The sequence below is a fragment of the Mauremys mutica genome, chromosome 13 (genome assembly GCF_020497125.1).
Source record: "Mauremys mutica isolate MM-2020 ecotype Southern chromosome 13, ASM2049712v1, whole genome shotgun sequence".
In the NCBI taxonomy this organism is placed as follows: domain Eukaryota; kingdom Metazoa; phylum Chordata; order Testudines; family Geoemydidae; genus Mauremys; species Mauremys mutica.
In genome coordinates, this window is record NC_059084.1 from 24,692,187 (window position 1) to 24,706,648 (window position 14,462).

Consider the following 14,462-nt stretch of genomic DNA (forward strand, 5'->3'; position numbering starts at 1 on the left):
TCCAGTTTTAGGCAGGTTTATACGTGGCTATGTACTCAGCACGGCAGCCATGCCTCCACTGCCGTTACCTGTGCTACTGCGGCTACACTGCTGTTTAGGCTCATGCTAGTTTGATGAGCCCAAAGTGCAGAGGTAGCCTTAGTGAGCAGCTCTTCCATGTTTTGTTTTCTCCTCGTTCTTCAGTGTGTGGCCACAGACCTCACTGACCGCTGCTGTTCCAACCCTGCTCAGAAGCCAGAATTGTTTCCACATGGGCTTTTTTATGCTGCTGAGTGCTTCACAAACATTAATGAATGTATCTTCACAACTCCCCTTTAAGATGAGGGGGGATTATCCCCGTTTTATGGATGGGAAACTGAGGCATAAAGAGATTAAAGTCAAAGGTATCCACTCAATTTGGGTGTCCAATTTGAGACACCTGGGACCTGATTTTTCAGCATATTTAGCATTCTTCTTCTAGAGCTGGTCCCTAGCTGTATTCCACTGTGGGGATGTATGTGCTTCGTGTACCTGGAGATGGAGTGTTTTGAAAGCAGAGTCCGTTGGTCCACATGTGTGCCCTAACAACAGCTGATACAACTTGCAGGGCAATGGCTACTGTCATCATGATCTGCAGGGACTCGTGGCTCCATGCTTTGGGGTTTCCCTGGGAGATTCACAACCCCAGTGAGGACCTGTCCTTTGAGATTCATCTGTTCACTCCAAAGATGGATGAGTCCTTATGCACTTTAAAGGACTCCAGGGCCACCATCCACTTCCTGGGAATATACACCTGCCCCAAAGAGAAAATTCCAGCAGCGATAATACAAGCCTAGACGGATGGCTCAACAGTTCTTGTACGAGAGACTTTATAAGCCATCCCACAAGAGGCAGAGAGCTCAAAAGATCCCCTTCCCCACACCTCTGCAGTGTGTTCCCAGCCCTTGGCTAAATGTTATTTTTGATGGGAGCTTGAGAACCGCAAACCACTGAGTCCAACACCTCCTGACTACTACACACCCTGTGGTGGTTGTCTAGCACTCTTTATTAACACCTGGAGTACCATAACAATGGATGGATGGGTGCTCTGCATTATCCATTCCGGCTGTATGATAGAGTTTGCATCCCTACCTTCTCCAAAACCCCCTCGCCCACCCTCCCTTGGGGGCCGCTCTCATGAGAACATTTTCAAACAAGAAGCAGAATCTCTCTTGCAGCGAGGAGCGAGAGAGTGGGTTCTCTTCAGTGCCAACGGAGGGGTGTTTACTCAACCTATTTCCTAGTCCCCAAAAAGAAAGGCGGTTGGAGACCCATTCTCGCCCTCTCCATCTCAACCGCTTTGTGCACAAACTCCAAGTTTTGTAAAGTCACGTTGGCTTCTGTAATTCTACTCCTGGAAAAAGACCTGTGGTTTACAGCTCTTGACATGAAGGACGTCTACTTTCACGTAGACGTTCACCCTGCTCATCAACACTTTCTCAGATTCATAGTCCACTCTATCCACTTTCAGTACAGAGTGCTCCCTTTCAGCATTGCTCCCACCCGCAGGGTCTTCACTAAGGTGTTCTCTGTCATAGTAGCCAGTTATTGTAAGATAAGGAACTTTCTCTTATAAAGCACTTCATGTGTTCAGAGCACAGCTCTCATCAACTCCAGTGACAGTTGTGAATGCTCAGCACTGCTGCAGATCAGACTGCAGGCTCTCAATTGGGCATCCAGAAAACGAAGAACACGCAATTAGTGCTCACCCGTGAAAAGTTTGGTTTAAGTGTCTTGGCCAGCATCACCTGGGAACTCTGTGGCTGAGGCAGTAATAGAATCCAGTTCTCCAGGGAAGCATTCAACTGCCTTAATTATGAGACCATCCTTTCACTTCCTACAATCTCCTGTCTTGTTCACTACATGCCTTCCAACTTCTGCAGCAAATGAAATGGGTCCTACAGACAGTCTCCTTCACTAATAACCTTGATTCAGGTCCATGGAATGGAGCAGGGATCCTGTGGCCAAGATATGTGATTGTGTAACTGAGGACTATCACAGTACATGCTCACAATGTCACAGGCCACCTTAATTCTGCCATTTCCTAACTTCTGAGCACTTGACTTTGCAACCTTAGGAATATTCCTTGAACATAGTTTTTTTGGATGTAGATTTCCTAGGTTTTGCAAAAGGCAAACTGAAAAAAAACAGAAATTCCTTCATATGGTATCAAATTGACACCCACATGGGTCCATCAGCAGGGATAGAACCTTTAGATCCATCACAGAGACCTTAGCCACTTGAGTAAGTGACAGCAGTGGTAGGTTGTTATCCTGTATGTGGGCCAGCATTAGAGGGGGATGAGAGACACACTTTGCCAGTGGGTTTCTCTCGTATTTGCTGAGAGCAGAGGAATGGGGAGACTCAGGAATCTTGGGTTCCATTCCAGGCCCTGGTGGGAAACGTGCTCTGGTGGGCACATACTCTTTTGGCCGTTCCCCTACCCCTCCAAGCTTGACCTCTTCTGCCCCATCCCCTCCAACCTGTCCCTGTCTCAGTCTTGTCTCTTCTCTATCCCTGGCTCCTTGTCCCAGTCACATTCTCCTCACCTAGCCAGTCTTATTCCCCACACCTCAGGATTCTCATCCCAGCCCCAATCTCCTTGCCCAGCCAGCTTCAGTTTCCCTCTTCCCAGTGCCTCATGGGATATGTCTCTGTCCTTCCCCCTTGCCTCCAGTCACACACCCTCCCCACCCACATTTCCCATCCTCACTGACTCCTAGTCCCAGCCTCCCTCCCCAGGCTCCTTGTCTAATCACTGTTCCCTCCACCCCCATTTACGGACACACATAGAGACACATGTTTTCACATGTGCAGGTTCACACTCCTACACCCAGAGACAGGCAGACACATGTGCAGGTGCAACCAGAGAGACGTGTGTACGTAGGCACATATAGACACACACAGACCCACACTTTCAGAGACATGAGTGTACAGACAGGCATGCCAACGGACATATTTGCACACCTGCATGCACAGATATGAGCACGCAGGTTTGGGAACAAGCCAGTGACATAGCTCCGTGTCTCATCCCCCATCCTCTGATTTCCCACCTTCAGAGCAGAGCTCTCCCTTGCCAGAAGCCATTTCTGCCTCTTAGCTCAGTAAGGTACCGAGGGCGCTGTGAGCTGTCTGGGTCAATAACGGAAATACACATGCACGTAGACACAGACGAATCCCCAAGTGCGCACATCCACACATACGCACGCACAAGAATGGAGCGAGAAGGCAAGTCTGACTCATGCATTTCTGCATGGGGGCTGCCTGCTATTTGTGTGTCATGGCAAAAATGAAGCGTAGGCGTGTGTGTGTGAGAGAGAGAGAGAGAGAGTGAGCCTGTGTCACTGGGATAGCGGCTGGCCTCACTAGAGAGTGAGGGAGTTCTTGCAGCAGGCAGAGCAGTGATACTCAGACTGAGACTCACGAGATGCAAGCGGCTCTTTAACATGTCCCCTGCAGCTCTTTGCAGCACATGAAATTAAAACAGTGTGATTTCATTATTAGCCAATCTAAGTTATTAACTAGTCAGGATGCGTTTACTATGTTATTAACCAATTGGAGAATACTTGGTCAGTCATTTTGTTGTAAGGATAATACTGTAGATAGTGTGATAAACTCAGGACAGACAGCTGCAAGGGAGGGGTAGGAATGAGTCCCAGAGGGTTAAAAGGCCCTCCTCCTTATCAACTGGGAGGCAACTACAGGTCAATCAGGTTCAGCTGAGAAAGGGTTACCAAGGTAGCACTTAGAATCAGCTGAGGGGGAGCTACCTGAGGTTAATTAGGATCAGCTGATTCCAACTTAGGGCTGCCTGAGACCTTTTTTAAGCCCTTCCCTGGGAGGAAGGAGGGGGCAGAGCAGAGAGAAAGGAGCCCTGCTGCCAGGAGTGTTGGAGCAGCAAGACAGCGAGCCTCACCAGGAGGAGAGGCAGTGCTCTCTTCCGCAAGGGAGTAAAAATACTCTAAACAGGACTGGTGGAGATACGGGGAGCAGACTTCCCCTGTGTCCCAAGGGGAACCATATTACCCAAGCCAGTCTCACCAGGGCTAAAAGCAGCAGAGGCTGGGGAGACTGAGAAGGTGCCTTGCCACAATAGATATGTCAAAATAGTAAATGAAACAATGAATTCTCACTACTGTGGCTCTTTGGGTAATGTTGACCACTAATTTGGCTCCTGAACCATTGAGGACTGAGTATCACTGCTGCAGAGTGGGATTAGCCGATCGCAGGGAAGAAGGTGTGGACAAAGCAGAGGTGAAAGTAAGCCGGTACGCCGTGCCGGACTGGACCGACTTCCACGGTGGTGATTTAAAGGGCCCAGGGCTCCAGCCTCCGTGGGGTGGCGGCAGGGCTCCCCAGGTGATTTAAAGGGGCCGGAGCTCCATGGCAGCCAGAGCCCTGGGCCCTTTAATTTGCCCCTGAGCCCCAGGGCTCCCAGCCGCCTCTGCAGCTGGTAGCTCTGGGGTGATTTAAAGGCCTTGGGGCTCCCAGCCACAGCCGGAGCCCCAGAGCCTTTAAATATTGAAAGACCCCGCCTCTTCTGGTTGAGGCCACGCCCCCGCCCAGGACTCCGGCATACCGGTAAGTCCTTTAAGTTACTTTCACTCCTGGGACAAAGCCATAGGCGCCATCTTTCTTAGATGCTGGAGGGTGCTCAACCCCTGCTCTGCTCCAGGCCCTTTTGAAAGAAATGAAAATTTGTCACTGAAGTTTATGAAACAAAATGAAAAATGTCAATTGGGGGGAAAAAATCATCATTTTGATTTGAACTGAAATGACAAATTTTCAAATGTTTTTATTTTTGTCCCCCATCCCCTCCATGTCCCCCTCCTGTGGAAAAAGGGGATAATAAGAAAAAAAGGCGAGGGGGAAAATTGCCAAATCTGTACAGTGATTTTTTTTTTTCATTTTAAATGAGATCAAAACAGCATCTGCTGCTGTTTGGAGCTGTCCCGAGCAACATAAATTGTGGTGGTTTTTTGCTGCCCTCCTTGCTCTTCACCTGTTTGGGACAGCAGTCATGAAATTGACCCTTCTTGTTAATGTCATTCAGCTGCTGCTCCACAAGGCTCTGAGCAGCAGCAGAGGCACTGGAGCTGCCTGTCTGCAGACTCAGGAAGATGGCACTTAATTGCGTTACTCTCTGTGTCTGGAAGATTGTCTAAGAGCCATGAGGGCTGGAAATGTATAAAAACTGAGATTCTGCAGAAATTGTATCCTCAGTGCCCCACGCTCATCTGGGAGGCTGTGACTGAATATTTTGAACCCTGGTGCTGGTGGTCTAGAAGCTCAGCAGACAGAGAAGACATCAGTTTGTGTTTAGGTCATGGGTCTCAGAGGTCTCTATTGCATAAATTAATGTCAGAACCATGGCCTTGAGTTTTCCATAGATGAATGAGAATATTAAAGCCTGTGGCTGGGACTGAGTGGGTGAAGGAATCCGAGTCCGCTTTGTTCCATTGATCTCAACGCTCCAGCAGCCCCATGCTTTAACTGTCATTTTTAATAACTGCGTTTTTATTTACTGCAGAAATACAGATTCTCACAAAGCAATAAATAGAATGGATCATTATAGCAACTGAAATAATCTCTCAAAGCAGGCGAGATGAGCTTTTCTGAGCCCTGACACAGCACATGGATTCCGTCACCCTTCCCGGGTGACTCTGATTAATATTTACCCAACAACAGACACAAGCGTGTGCCCACAAATATCTGCATCATACCAGATACATAAGCCATGTCTTGCTGTTTCTTTATCAGAATACTACTCCTGTATGTAGCTTAGGAAACTGTAGTCTCCTGGTATCTTACTGCTGCCCTTTGTTTCCGCTACTGTTTTGTTTATAGCAGAAGCTGTCGGTGGTGAACTCTGCTCTTACGAAATTCCATTCACAGTGGAGTCAAGTTAAAGTCCTAGATTGTTGCAATCTTTTGTGCTGTGCAAATGGTAATTTTGGCTAGCGAGGAACCTCTGCTCAGAGAAAAGCCCTTTGGGGAAAAAAGAAATTGCCTTATTAAAAGGGGGCTTGTGCTGTATTTATGGTTTCTTTCTCTCCCCTTTTCATCCTTCCCTCCCTTCCCCTCCTCCCCCCTGTATGTATATTTTTGCCTTAGTTGTGCATTCTAGACAATACTTATATCCCTTAAAAGCAAGCAGGGATCAAACACATAAATCCAATACCCTTTCCTGAACAAATTCTGCTCTGCAGTACTCCTATATCAAAAAAGTTATAGGAAGAAACAGAAGGGCTCCAGAGATGGGAGACTGAACCTATTAGAGGCATAAAAAGATTTCTTTATCAGGAGAGATGGAAAAGATTGGGACTTTAATTTAGAATCAAGGTAAAAAAGGGGGTACATGATAAAGGTATATAAAAGAATGGACGGTCTAGAGAAGGGAGATCAGGTGCCCCAATTATCCAGTCTCATATTACAGGGACAAAGAACCACTCAGTGAAATTGGAGGATGACTCATGTAAAGCTGATCAACAGAAATTATTCTTCTAGCCACATAATTAGCCTGTGGAACTCTCTGCCACAAGATAGCAAGAGGCCAAATGCTTGGTAGGATTCAGATGAGGATGGAACATTTAACTGAATAATGAGAACACCCACTATTACATTAGACAGGATAAATATAGGAATATAAGCGGTATAAACCTTCCTGCTTCAAGGCATTAACCAGCCGCTAACTGTCTGGGTCAGGAAGGAACTACCCCTGCAGGCAGGCTATTGCAGAATTGCCCACTGTGATGTTTCCTGCACATTTCTCTCAGGTATCTGGTACTGGGCAAAGACAGGCTCCTGGGCTTGCTGGACCACTGCTCAGATCCAGTATAGCAGCTACTCTGCACCTGTGTTGCTTTAAAGTGGGAGGTGTGCCAGCAGCTGGGTAGGTCTCCATCACCCAGATCCTGGCTACATCCCACATTAGAGTGGTAAACACATACACTGCCCTGTAATGTGGTGCTAGGGCTCTTCTGTGCGCCCGCCCTACTTACCGGTGTGAAAACTCTGCACCAAGCTGCCAAAACTGGTTGTTGCAGGATCAGTTCATCGAATGAATCTGTCCCATGAATATATAGGAGATGGTGCCGGCTCTCTGGGGATAGGGGATTAGGGAGCTGGGACAGGAATGTCCTGGAGGGAAACCCTAGGGGAGGCTGAGTGCAGGGAGGGAGCTTAGGCTGAGTTTTGTGCTGTTATTGTTTCAGGGTCCCCAGGAAAGCCAAAGCCCAGGAAGAGCGGAGAGCGGGTGCAGGGAGTTGGATACTGACTCAGGATATCCCAGGGGACAGTCTGGAAGGCACATTGTCCTTCTGGGCCAGGGGGAGCATGCCCACAGCCACACCCTCGATGGAGCCATTGCCTTCCCCTTCTCCCCAGCCCTCCCTGTCCCCTTTGGGGTGACACTCGTGCCCACAGGGGCACTCCCAGGGCCGAGCCCAGGCAGGCACGGGCTGTGATTACGCTTGGTCGCTGGGAGGGGAAAGCAAGGGGCAGACACTTCCTGCGTCCCCCGGGTCCTGCTTTTGCCTGTGTTCTGATGGGCAGCTGCAGCATGACTGGCCTGGGAAAGGGGCGGGGGGGGAACCTGGCTCCAACTCCCCTGCCCGGCTGTGTCTCCTGCAGAAACATGCCCGGGGCCAGGTGCTCTTCGACATGGTGTGTGAGCACCTCAACCTCCTGGAGAAGGATTACTTCGGCCTGACGTTCTGCGACTCCGACAGCCAGAAGGTAAGGCTGGGGCACCCAACCCTTGGCTGGGCCGGTTTGATGCCCCTCTCCCCAGCCCCACCCCGCCCTCCAGGCCGCAGCCGTGACCCCTGGTTGTGCTATTTCTTGTTGTTTCAGAACTGGCTGGACCCTTCCAAGGAAATAAAAAAGCAGATCCGCAGTAAGTCGCCCAGTGTGTGTGCTGGGGGTGCCATCCCCCCATGTGGTAGGCCCAGGGCCGGATTAACAATATGTGGGCCTGGCCCCAAACATATTTGTGGGCCCCCATAGGGGCAATGGAGCATGGCGCAGGGAGGTCCGTCCCCAGAGCAAGGGGCCAGCTAGGGGCAATGGGGCATGGCAGGCGCAGCCCAGTGTGAGGGCACTATTTACAAACTGGCAGTTGCCAGACGCACAGTGGCCCGCCCAGCCCTGTGCTGCCAACATGCCCCTTCCCCTTGGGGGTTGGCCTGTGCCACGCCACACAGCCCCCCTCCACCCAAAACCCCATAGGTTCCGACTCCGTGGGTGCTCCAGGGCTGGAGCACCCACAGAAAAAAAAAAAGTGTGTGCTCAGCCCCGCTGATCAGATCCTCCCCTTCCGTCCCCAGCGCCTCCCGCCTGCCACTGATCAGCTGTTCAGCAGTGGGCAGGAGGCGCTGTGGGGGAGGGGAGGAGAAGGGGCAGGAAGAGGTGGGGGCACTCTGGGCAGGGTGTGGAATGGGGCAGGAAGAGGCAGGGGTGGAGTGGGGGCAGGAAGAGGTGGGTGGCAGGGCCTTGGGGGAAAGGGTGAAGTGGGGATGGGGATTGGGACAGAGCTTGGGTCAAGCACCCATGGGGAAATCAGAAATTCAGCACCTCTGCAACACCCTCCCCCTGACTCCCTATGGCCAGAGCCCCCCCCCCCCCGGATCCCCCCACAAATGCAGAGAACCCTGCAGGATGAGACAAGCAAGTGGTGGGCAGGAGGAAGCCACCAAGCGGAGCAGGTCGGGGCCCCTTCTGAGCATGGGCCCGGCTCCCTGGTGCCACTGGCGCCATTGTAAACCCAGCTGCTGCTCTGAGTTGTTACCTCCCCATTCTGCTTACCCCGGTGGGAACGCCGTCCCCTTGGTGCAGCCCATGGGGGGGCAAGAGAAGCAAGGGGAAAGGTGGAATAAGAGCCTGATTCGCAGAGATGCCAAGCGCCTGGAGTTCTGGAGGCGGATGTGAGCTGCAGATGCTGCTCAACTCCTCTGAAAACTGGGCCACTGGCATCCGGTCAGGGACAGCTGGGGAATGCATGGCTGGTGCTGTGTGCACCACTGGCAGAAGGGGCAGACTGGCATCCAGAGCAGGGCTCCGGTAGCCGATGGACCACACGTGCCACCGTTCCTGTGGAGGACCTTTCCTATGGCAACTGGCTGGATGGTTTTGCTGCTCCTTCGTCCTGCAGCTGGGGGCATCTCTGTGGAGCTCGGCGAGCCCCGTTCTCCCCTCACTCACACCACTGTCAGTCAGGAGCCGCTCCCCGAAGTCACTGGGTGGTCCTGACGTGAAACCGTTGTGAGATGGAGAATCAGACCTCGTGTCCACATCTCTTGCGGCTGTGTCGGGGCGATGCCCCTTGGCTTGGGAGGGGGTGCAGTGAATGAAGGGGGTGATGTCTGCTCCCTTTGCTGAGGGTGTGTGGCTGCCTTCTGCTGCTGAAGTGTGCAGGCCCTGGGGCTCCTTGGCGGCGGGATTCCCAGCTACCATAAAATGCCCACGAGTCATTAGAATTACCCACAGTGGGATGGGGAGCTGCAGAGCCTTCCTAGCTGGTGGGGATCCCCATCCTTATCCACAGCAGTGACCCTGCCCAGCATCCAACGCAGGTGCCTTAGGATCCACCCAGCTGCCAACGGACGTCCTTGTGACAGTCCCTGCTCCCTTGGAGAATGGGTGGGGAGGGGCTGGATCGACGTGACACCCAGAGGGGGCTCCGGTTCTGCCCCACTGGGCCATTAGGAGAACCCGGGCTGGTCGGGAGTAGGTTCCCGGGCTGACAAAGCAGGGTGGGGGCTGGTCAGCTGGAGGAGGAGCAGGAGATCCTGGACTGGCTGAGAGTCGGGGGTGGCAAAGCAGGCCAGCAGGCTGATTAGCTGGGCCGGGCAGTGGCTTGCAGAGACGTTGCGGGGTGTGGGGGGGCCCTCACCAATGGCGGACCTCAGGGAACGTTGCTGGGAAATGCGGGGCTTGTTGCTGTGGCTACAGGAAGAGGTGGCGTCCCTGCATGGCGGAGGATGGGCAGGTCTCATCTGGGCCAGTGATGCTCTCAGCTGGACAGACGGTGGTAGGGTTTGCAGGAAGCACAGTCTGCAGATCCCCTGAGCAACCCATAGTTGGCAGGTGAATCTCTCTGGGTGCTTGGGTAGCAACCGCAGGGGAATTGCCTCGTCCTTCTGCCTGCCCCAGGGGCCCTGGGCGTTGGGAAGGGGTGGGACATAGGCACGGGCTCCCTACACTGAGCCCAGGCTGGGAGGCGGGTGCCCTTGGGGAGGACGTCTCCTAGGCACATGGGGAACATGCTCCCCCTTATCCTCTCTCTCTTCCTCTTCCTAGGTGGCCCCTGGAACTTTGCCTTCACTGTTAAATTCTACCCACCCGACCCTGCCCAACTCACAGAGGACATCACAAGGTGAGGGGCCATGGGGCACTCGGTACGCTGCCCCGCCCCAGGGCTCTTCCTCCCCTCCCTGACAGCCAGCGGCACGATGGATGGGACCGTGTGTGTGTTAACAGCCACCTGTGTGTAGGACTTGGCCACCTGTGTGTGTTGGGTGGGTCAGGGAGGGGACTGGCCCAGTGTGTAGTGTGGCGGAGTGCAGGAGGTGTGCGTGCGCGGGCAGGGTGTGACTGTGTTCCTCTGGGTGTGTTATGGGAGGGTCTGACCCGGGTCTGAGGCCATGGGCAATGGGGTCCATCCTGGGTATGGGGCGGAGCGTCCATCCCTGGCAGAGGGCGAGGGAGTCCGGCCTGAGTGCAGGGGCATTAGGCGGGGGCCTCATCCTGAGTGCGGGGCGGGGGGTTGCTCCTGGTCACGGGGGCACAGTGTCGGCTTTAATTGTTGGCTGTGCGCCCCATGTACATGTACATGTACCCTACCCCAGTGACCATCTCCCTGTGACGGGTGGACCCCTGTGCCATTCAGAATCTGCCTGGCCCCCCGGAGAGCTCACCAGGGCATTTCCCTTTGTCCTCACCCCCGTCTCACCAGCCGCCCGTCCTTTCCCCCCCAGATACTACCTGTGTCTGCAGCTGCGGGCTGACATCATCACGGGCCGGCTGCCGTGCTCCTTCGTCACGCACGCCCTGCTGGGCTCCTACGCTGTGCAGGCCGAGCTGGGAGACTACGACGCTGAGGAGCATGTCGGCAACTACGTCAGCGAGCTGCACTTCGCACCCAACCAGACCAGGGAGCTGGAGGAGCGCATCATGGAGCTGCACAAGACCTACAGGTTGGGCTCCCCACCAGCTCGGCCATTCCTCCCTTGGGGGCAGGGATCCAAACGGCAGCGCCCCGCCAGGTGCTGGGAGGGAGCCCGGTGCTGGCCTGGGTTCTCTGCTAATAGCATCCCAGTGCTCATCTCCTGAGCAATTCCCCCTGACCAGACCCCCGAACCTCCCCACGCCTGCAGGCTGCAGCTGGCAGCAGTGGGGTGGTTCTAATCAGCCTCTCTTTGCACCTCGTCTCCTTCCCAGGGGCATGACGCCGGGCGAAGCAGAGATCCACTTCCTGGAGAATGCCAAGAAGCTCTCAATGTACGGAGTCGACCTGCACCACGCCAAGGTACTGAGCCCCTGGAGTCAGGGGAGACCTCTCTGCGCTTCTCCTCAGAGCGCCTCACTCCTCTGCCTCGCTCCTTTTCTCTCCCTGTCTCACACGCACTCTGGGTATATCTATGCTGCAGTCAGGAGGTGTGATTGCAGCGGATGCAGACAGATCCAAGCTAGCGCTGGTCTAGCTAGCCCCGCCCTCCCAGGAATCTCCATACACACCTGAGCAGCCAGCCTGTGCTGCTGCCCGTGCTGACAAGGCTTCACCGGTGTTGTTACTGGAGCTAGCTTTGATCTAGCTAGCGTGAGGTATGCCTAGATGTGTGGCAGTCCCACTCCCGATTGCAATGGGGACATCCCTCCGTCCCTCATTTCCTCTCTCTGTCTCTCCCCTGCCGACCCTTGTCCCTTGCGGATGTCTCTGGACAACATGATGTCCCTGTGCCCCCAGCACCAAGGATCCCAGTGGTTTTCCATTCTCAGGAGGTGACGGCACTGAGAAGTTTGCCGTTTGTCTCATCCAAGCCGGGACAAGCAGAACTAGAGTCCCTGGTGCACTCGCGTGGGGCCTCTCTGCCCTGTCATCCAGGACTGGAGTGCATCTAGGAGACGCTGTCAGTCCCGAAGCGTGACCCATCCGCCAGGGCCTGCGCTCACTCGCTGCCCGCCCTGATCCTCTGAGCCAGCAGCACAGAGCAAGCTGGCCAGTTTGGGGATGCTGTTTATTGCAGCGCACGCTACAGGCAGCAGCTGGCAAGCCAGTCCCATGTCAAGCCGCTAGGCCTGTCCAAGAGCGAGGCGGGGAAGCGTCTGAACACAACAGGCCAGGGGCAGCATGGTCATTTTCACCCAGGGTAACGTGTTTGTATCCAACCCAGGCTGGTAATGGCTGATAGTGGTTACCAGCCTATAAAATGGAGTGGGTGGGTCTCAGTCCAGTTCAAAGGGGAAGGAGCTGGGGCAGGCATACCAGAAGACGAAGGAGCCCAACCTCCAGCCTGGGGCGGCCCCCAAGACCTGCCCCTATTGTGGCCAGCTTGATGCCATCTGAGCCAGGATCCCACCTCCACCCTGAAAGTGACTGTGGACACCTCGTATAGACAAGGCCTTGGGGCTCCTTAGTGATTTAGGTGCTTCTGAAAACCTCACCCGGTCAGTAAGTTGTAGATAGGGCCCCATTATGCTGGCTGAGCTGCTGAGGGCATGGTCCTGTCTCTCCACCCCAGAGGTTGCCCTGGAGCTCAAAGCCATGAGAAGATGGAATTGCCCTTTTAAGGGCGGGAAACCCCCACAAAAGAGCACAGGTGTCTCGCAGCTGTGAACGGCAGCCACAGTGTTTCTCCAAACCTCCTGCCCCATCCTGAGTGGGAACATCCCCCTCCCACCAGCTTCTCCCCATTGGCATCTCCAGCAAGGGACCTGGGTACCATGTGATGTGTGGCAGCAGCCCAGTGGCACTGCCTGCTCTGGCGGGAATGCAGTTGCAGCATTTTACAGTTGGCTGCAGATACAAATTACCAGCCAGACTATGGCCCCTTGCGTGGTGCTGGCTCTGACCACCCTGCTAGACCCCACTGCCAGGCAGTAGCTGGAGGGCTATTTTCTGGCCAAACACTAACCCTCCTACCTTGTCCTTAACCCTCCCCTCTGGCTTCCATCAGGACTCAGAAGGCATCGACATCATGCTGGGCGTCTGTGCCAACGGCCTGCTGATCTACAGGGACAGGCTGAGGATAAACCGCTTTGCCTGGCCCAAGATCCTCAAGATTTCCTACAAGAGGAGCAACTTCTACATCAAAATCCGCCCCGGCGAGGTGGGTGTCTCTTACGAGAGCCCGTCTCTTGGGAGTGCGGGCGCATGGGGCAGAGTCCATCCTTACCTCCCGGGCGGATGTCAGGAAGTCTGTTCTCTCCCAAGGGTGCTTGTGTGCTGGAAAGGTCCATTGTTATTGCATCGCACAAGGGCTGGGAGGCCCCCAAATTCATTTCAGCAGGGAACAAACCAAACCCACTGCCCCATCTGTTATTTCCAGTGGGGCAGAAAGAGGGGAAGGGTCTGAAAAAAGGAGCAAAAGTGGGATTATCCCCCCCCCCCCAAAGGAAATGGAACATTTTGAAATTTCTTTTCCTTACGGGAGAGAATTCCCTTCCCACCCAAAAGCCGGTTAGTGCCAACGAAAACGTGATTACCCACAAAGGCCATCCCGCTGCCGTGTGAGCTCTGACCCTGCCCTGCCGCCAGCCAAGTCCTGACAGAATAGCCACTGCAGCCTGGGCCCCAGAGCATGCTGGGAGGGGTTTATAGAGACACCTGCTCTGTCATTCTCCTGTTGGGACCTTGGCTAGGAGGCTGTCGCCAGCCTCAGGGCTGCGGGCTGAGGCAGCTCCCGAGCAAGAATCCTGGCTGTAACACGAGTCTGTCTCCTGTGCTTCCAGTACGAGCAGTTTGAGAGCACCATTGGCTTCAAGCTGCCCAACCACCGCTCTGCCAAGAGGCTCTGGAAGGTCTGCATTGAGCACCACACCTTCTTCAGGTGAGGAGGAAGGTCCCTGTAAAGAACCGCCAAGGACAGGGCAGGGCTCGCAGAGAGGAGGCTGGGTGTGCTGTCTGTCCCTGCCCTCCTTGTGCTCTTCACTGGGGGAGACGTTCTTCATTAATGCCCCACGGGGGATCCACATGGGGGGAGGGCAGGGGTCTGTCTCCTTAGTGCTCCCCCTCAGCTGCCTTTGCCCTATTGATACCCCTCTCCTCTCTGCCCCATGTGGGGACGGGTTGTCTCTGGGCCTCCCAACGAGCTCTCCCTGGCCTGCTTCCATGGCCTTCCCTACCTGATATCCCTGGGAGCTGCCCCACTACACAAACTGCACTCTGGCTGGGCTTTGCCCAACCAAACCGTGGCATATTCCAGCCGAACCCAATCTGGGAGAGC

General features: G+C 54.3%; 1 protein-coding gene across 15 annotated transcripts in view; it reads left to right on the forward strand.

Moving 5' to 3' along the window:
- The window catches only part of EPB41L1 (erythrocyte membrane protein band 4.1 like 1), a 158,346-nt gene that overhangs the window by 105,010 nt on the left and 38,874 nt on the right, over nt 1-14,462 (forward strand). For all 15 annotated transcript variants that reach the window (XM_044986124.1, XM_044986123.1, XM_044986130.1 and 12 more), the window contains 7 exons: nt 7,651-7,755; nt 7,873-7,915; nt 10,318-10,393; nt 10,995-11,213; nt 11,458-11,545; nt 13,194-13,346; nt 13,969-14,066. In XM_044986124.1, coding sequence (XP_044842059.1) covers nt 7,651-7,755; nt 7,873-7,915; nt 10,318-10,393; nt 10,995-11,213; nt 11,458-11,545; nt 13,194-13,346; nt 13,969-14,066 — 782 coding nt within the window. The remainder of the gene's footprint in view (nt 1-7,650; nt 7,756-7,872; nt 7,916-10,317; nt 10,394-10,994; nt 11,214-11,457; nt 11,546-13,193; nt 13,347-13,968; nt 14,067-14,462) is intronic.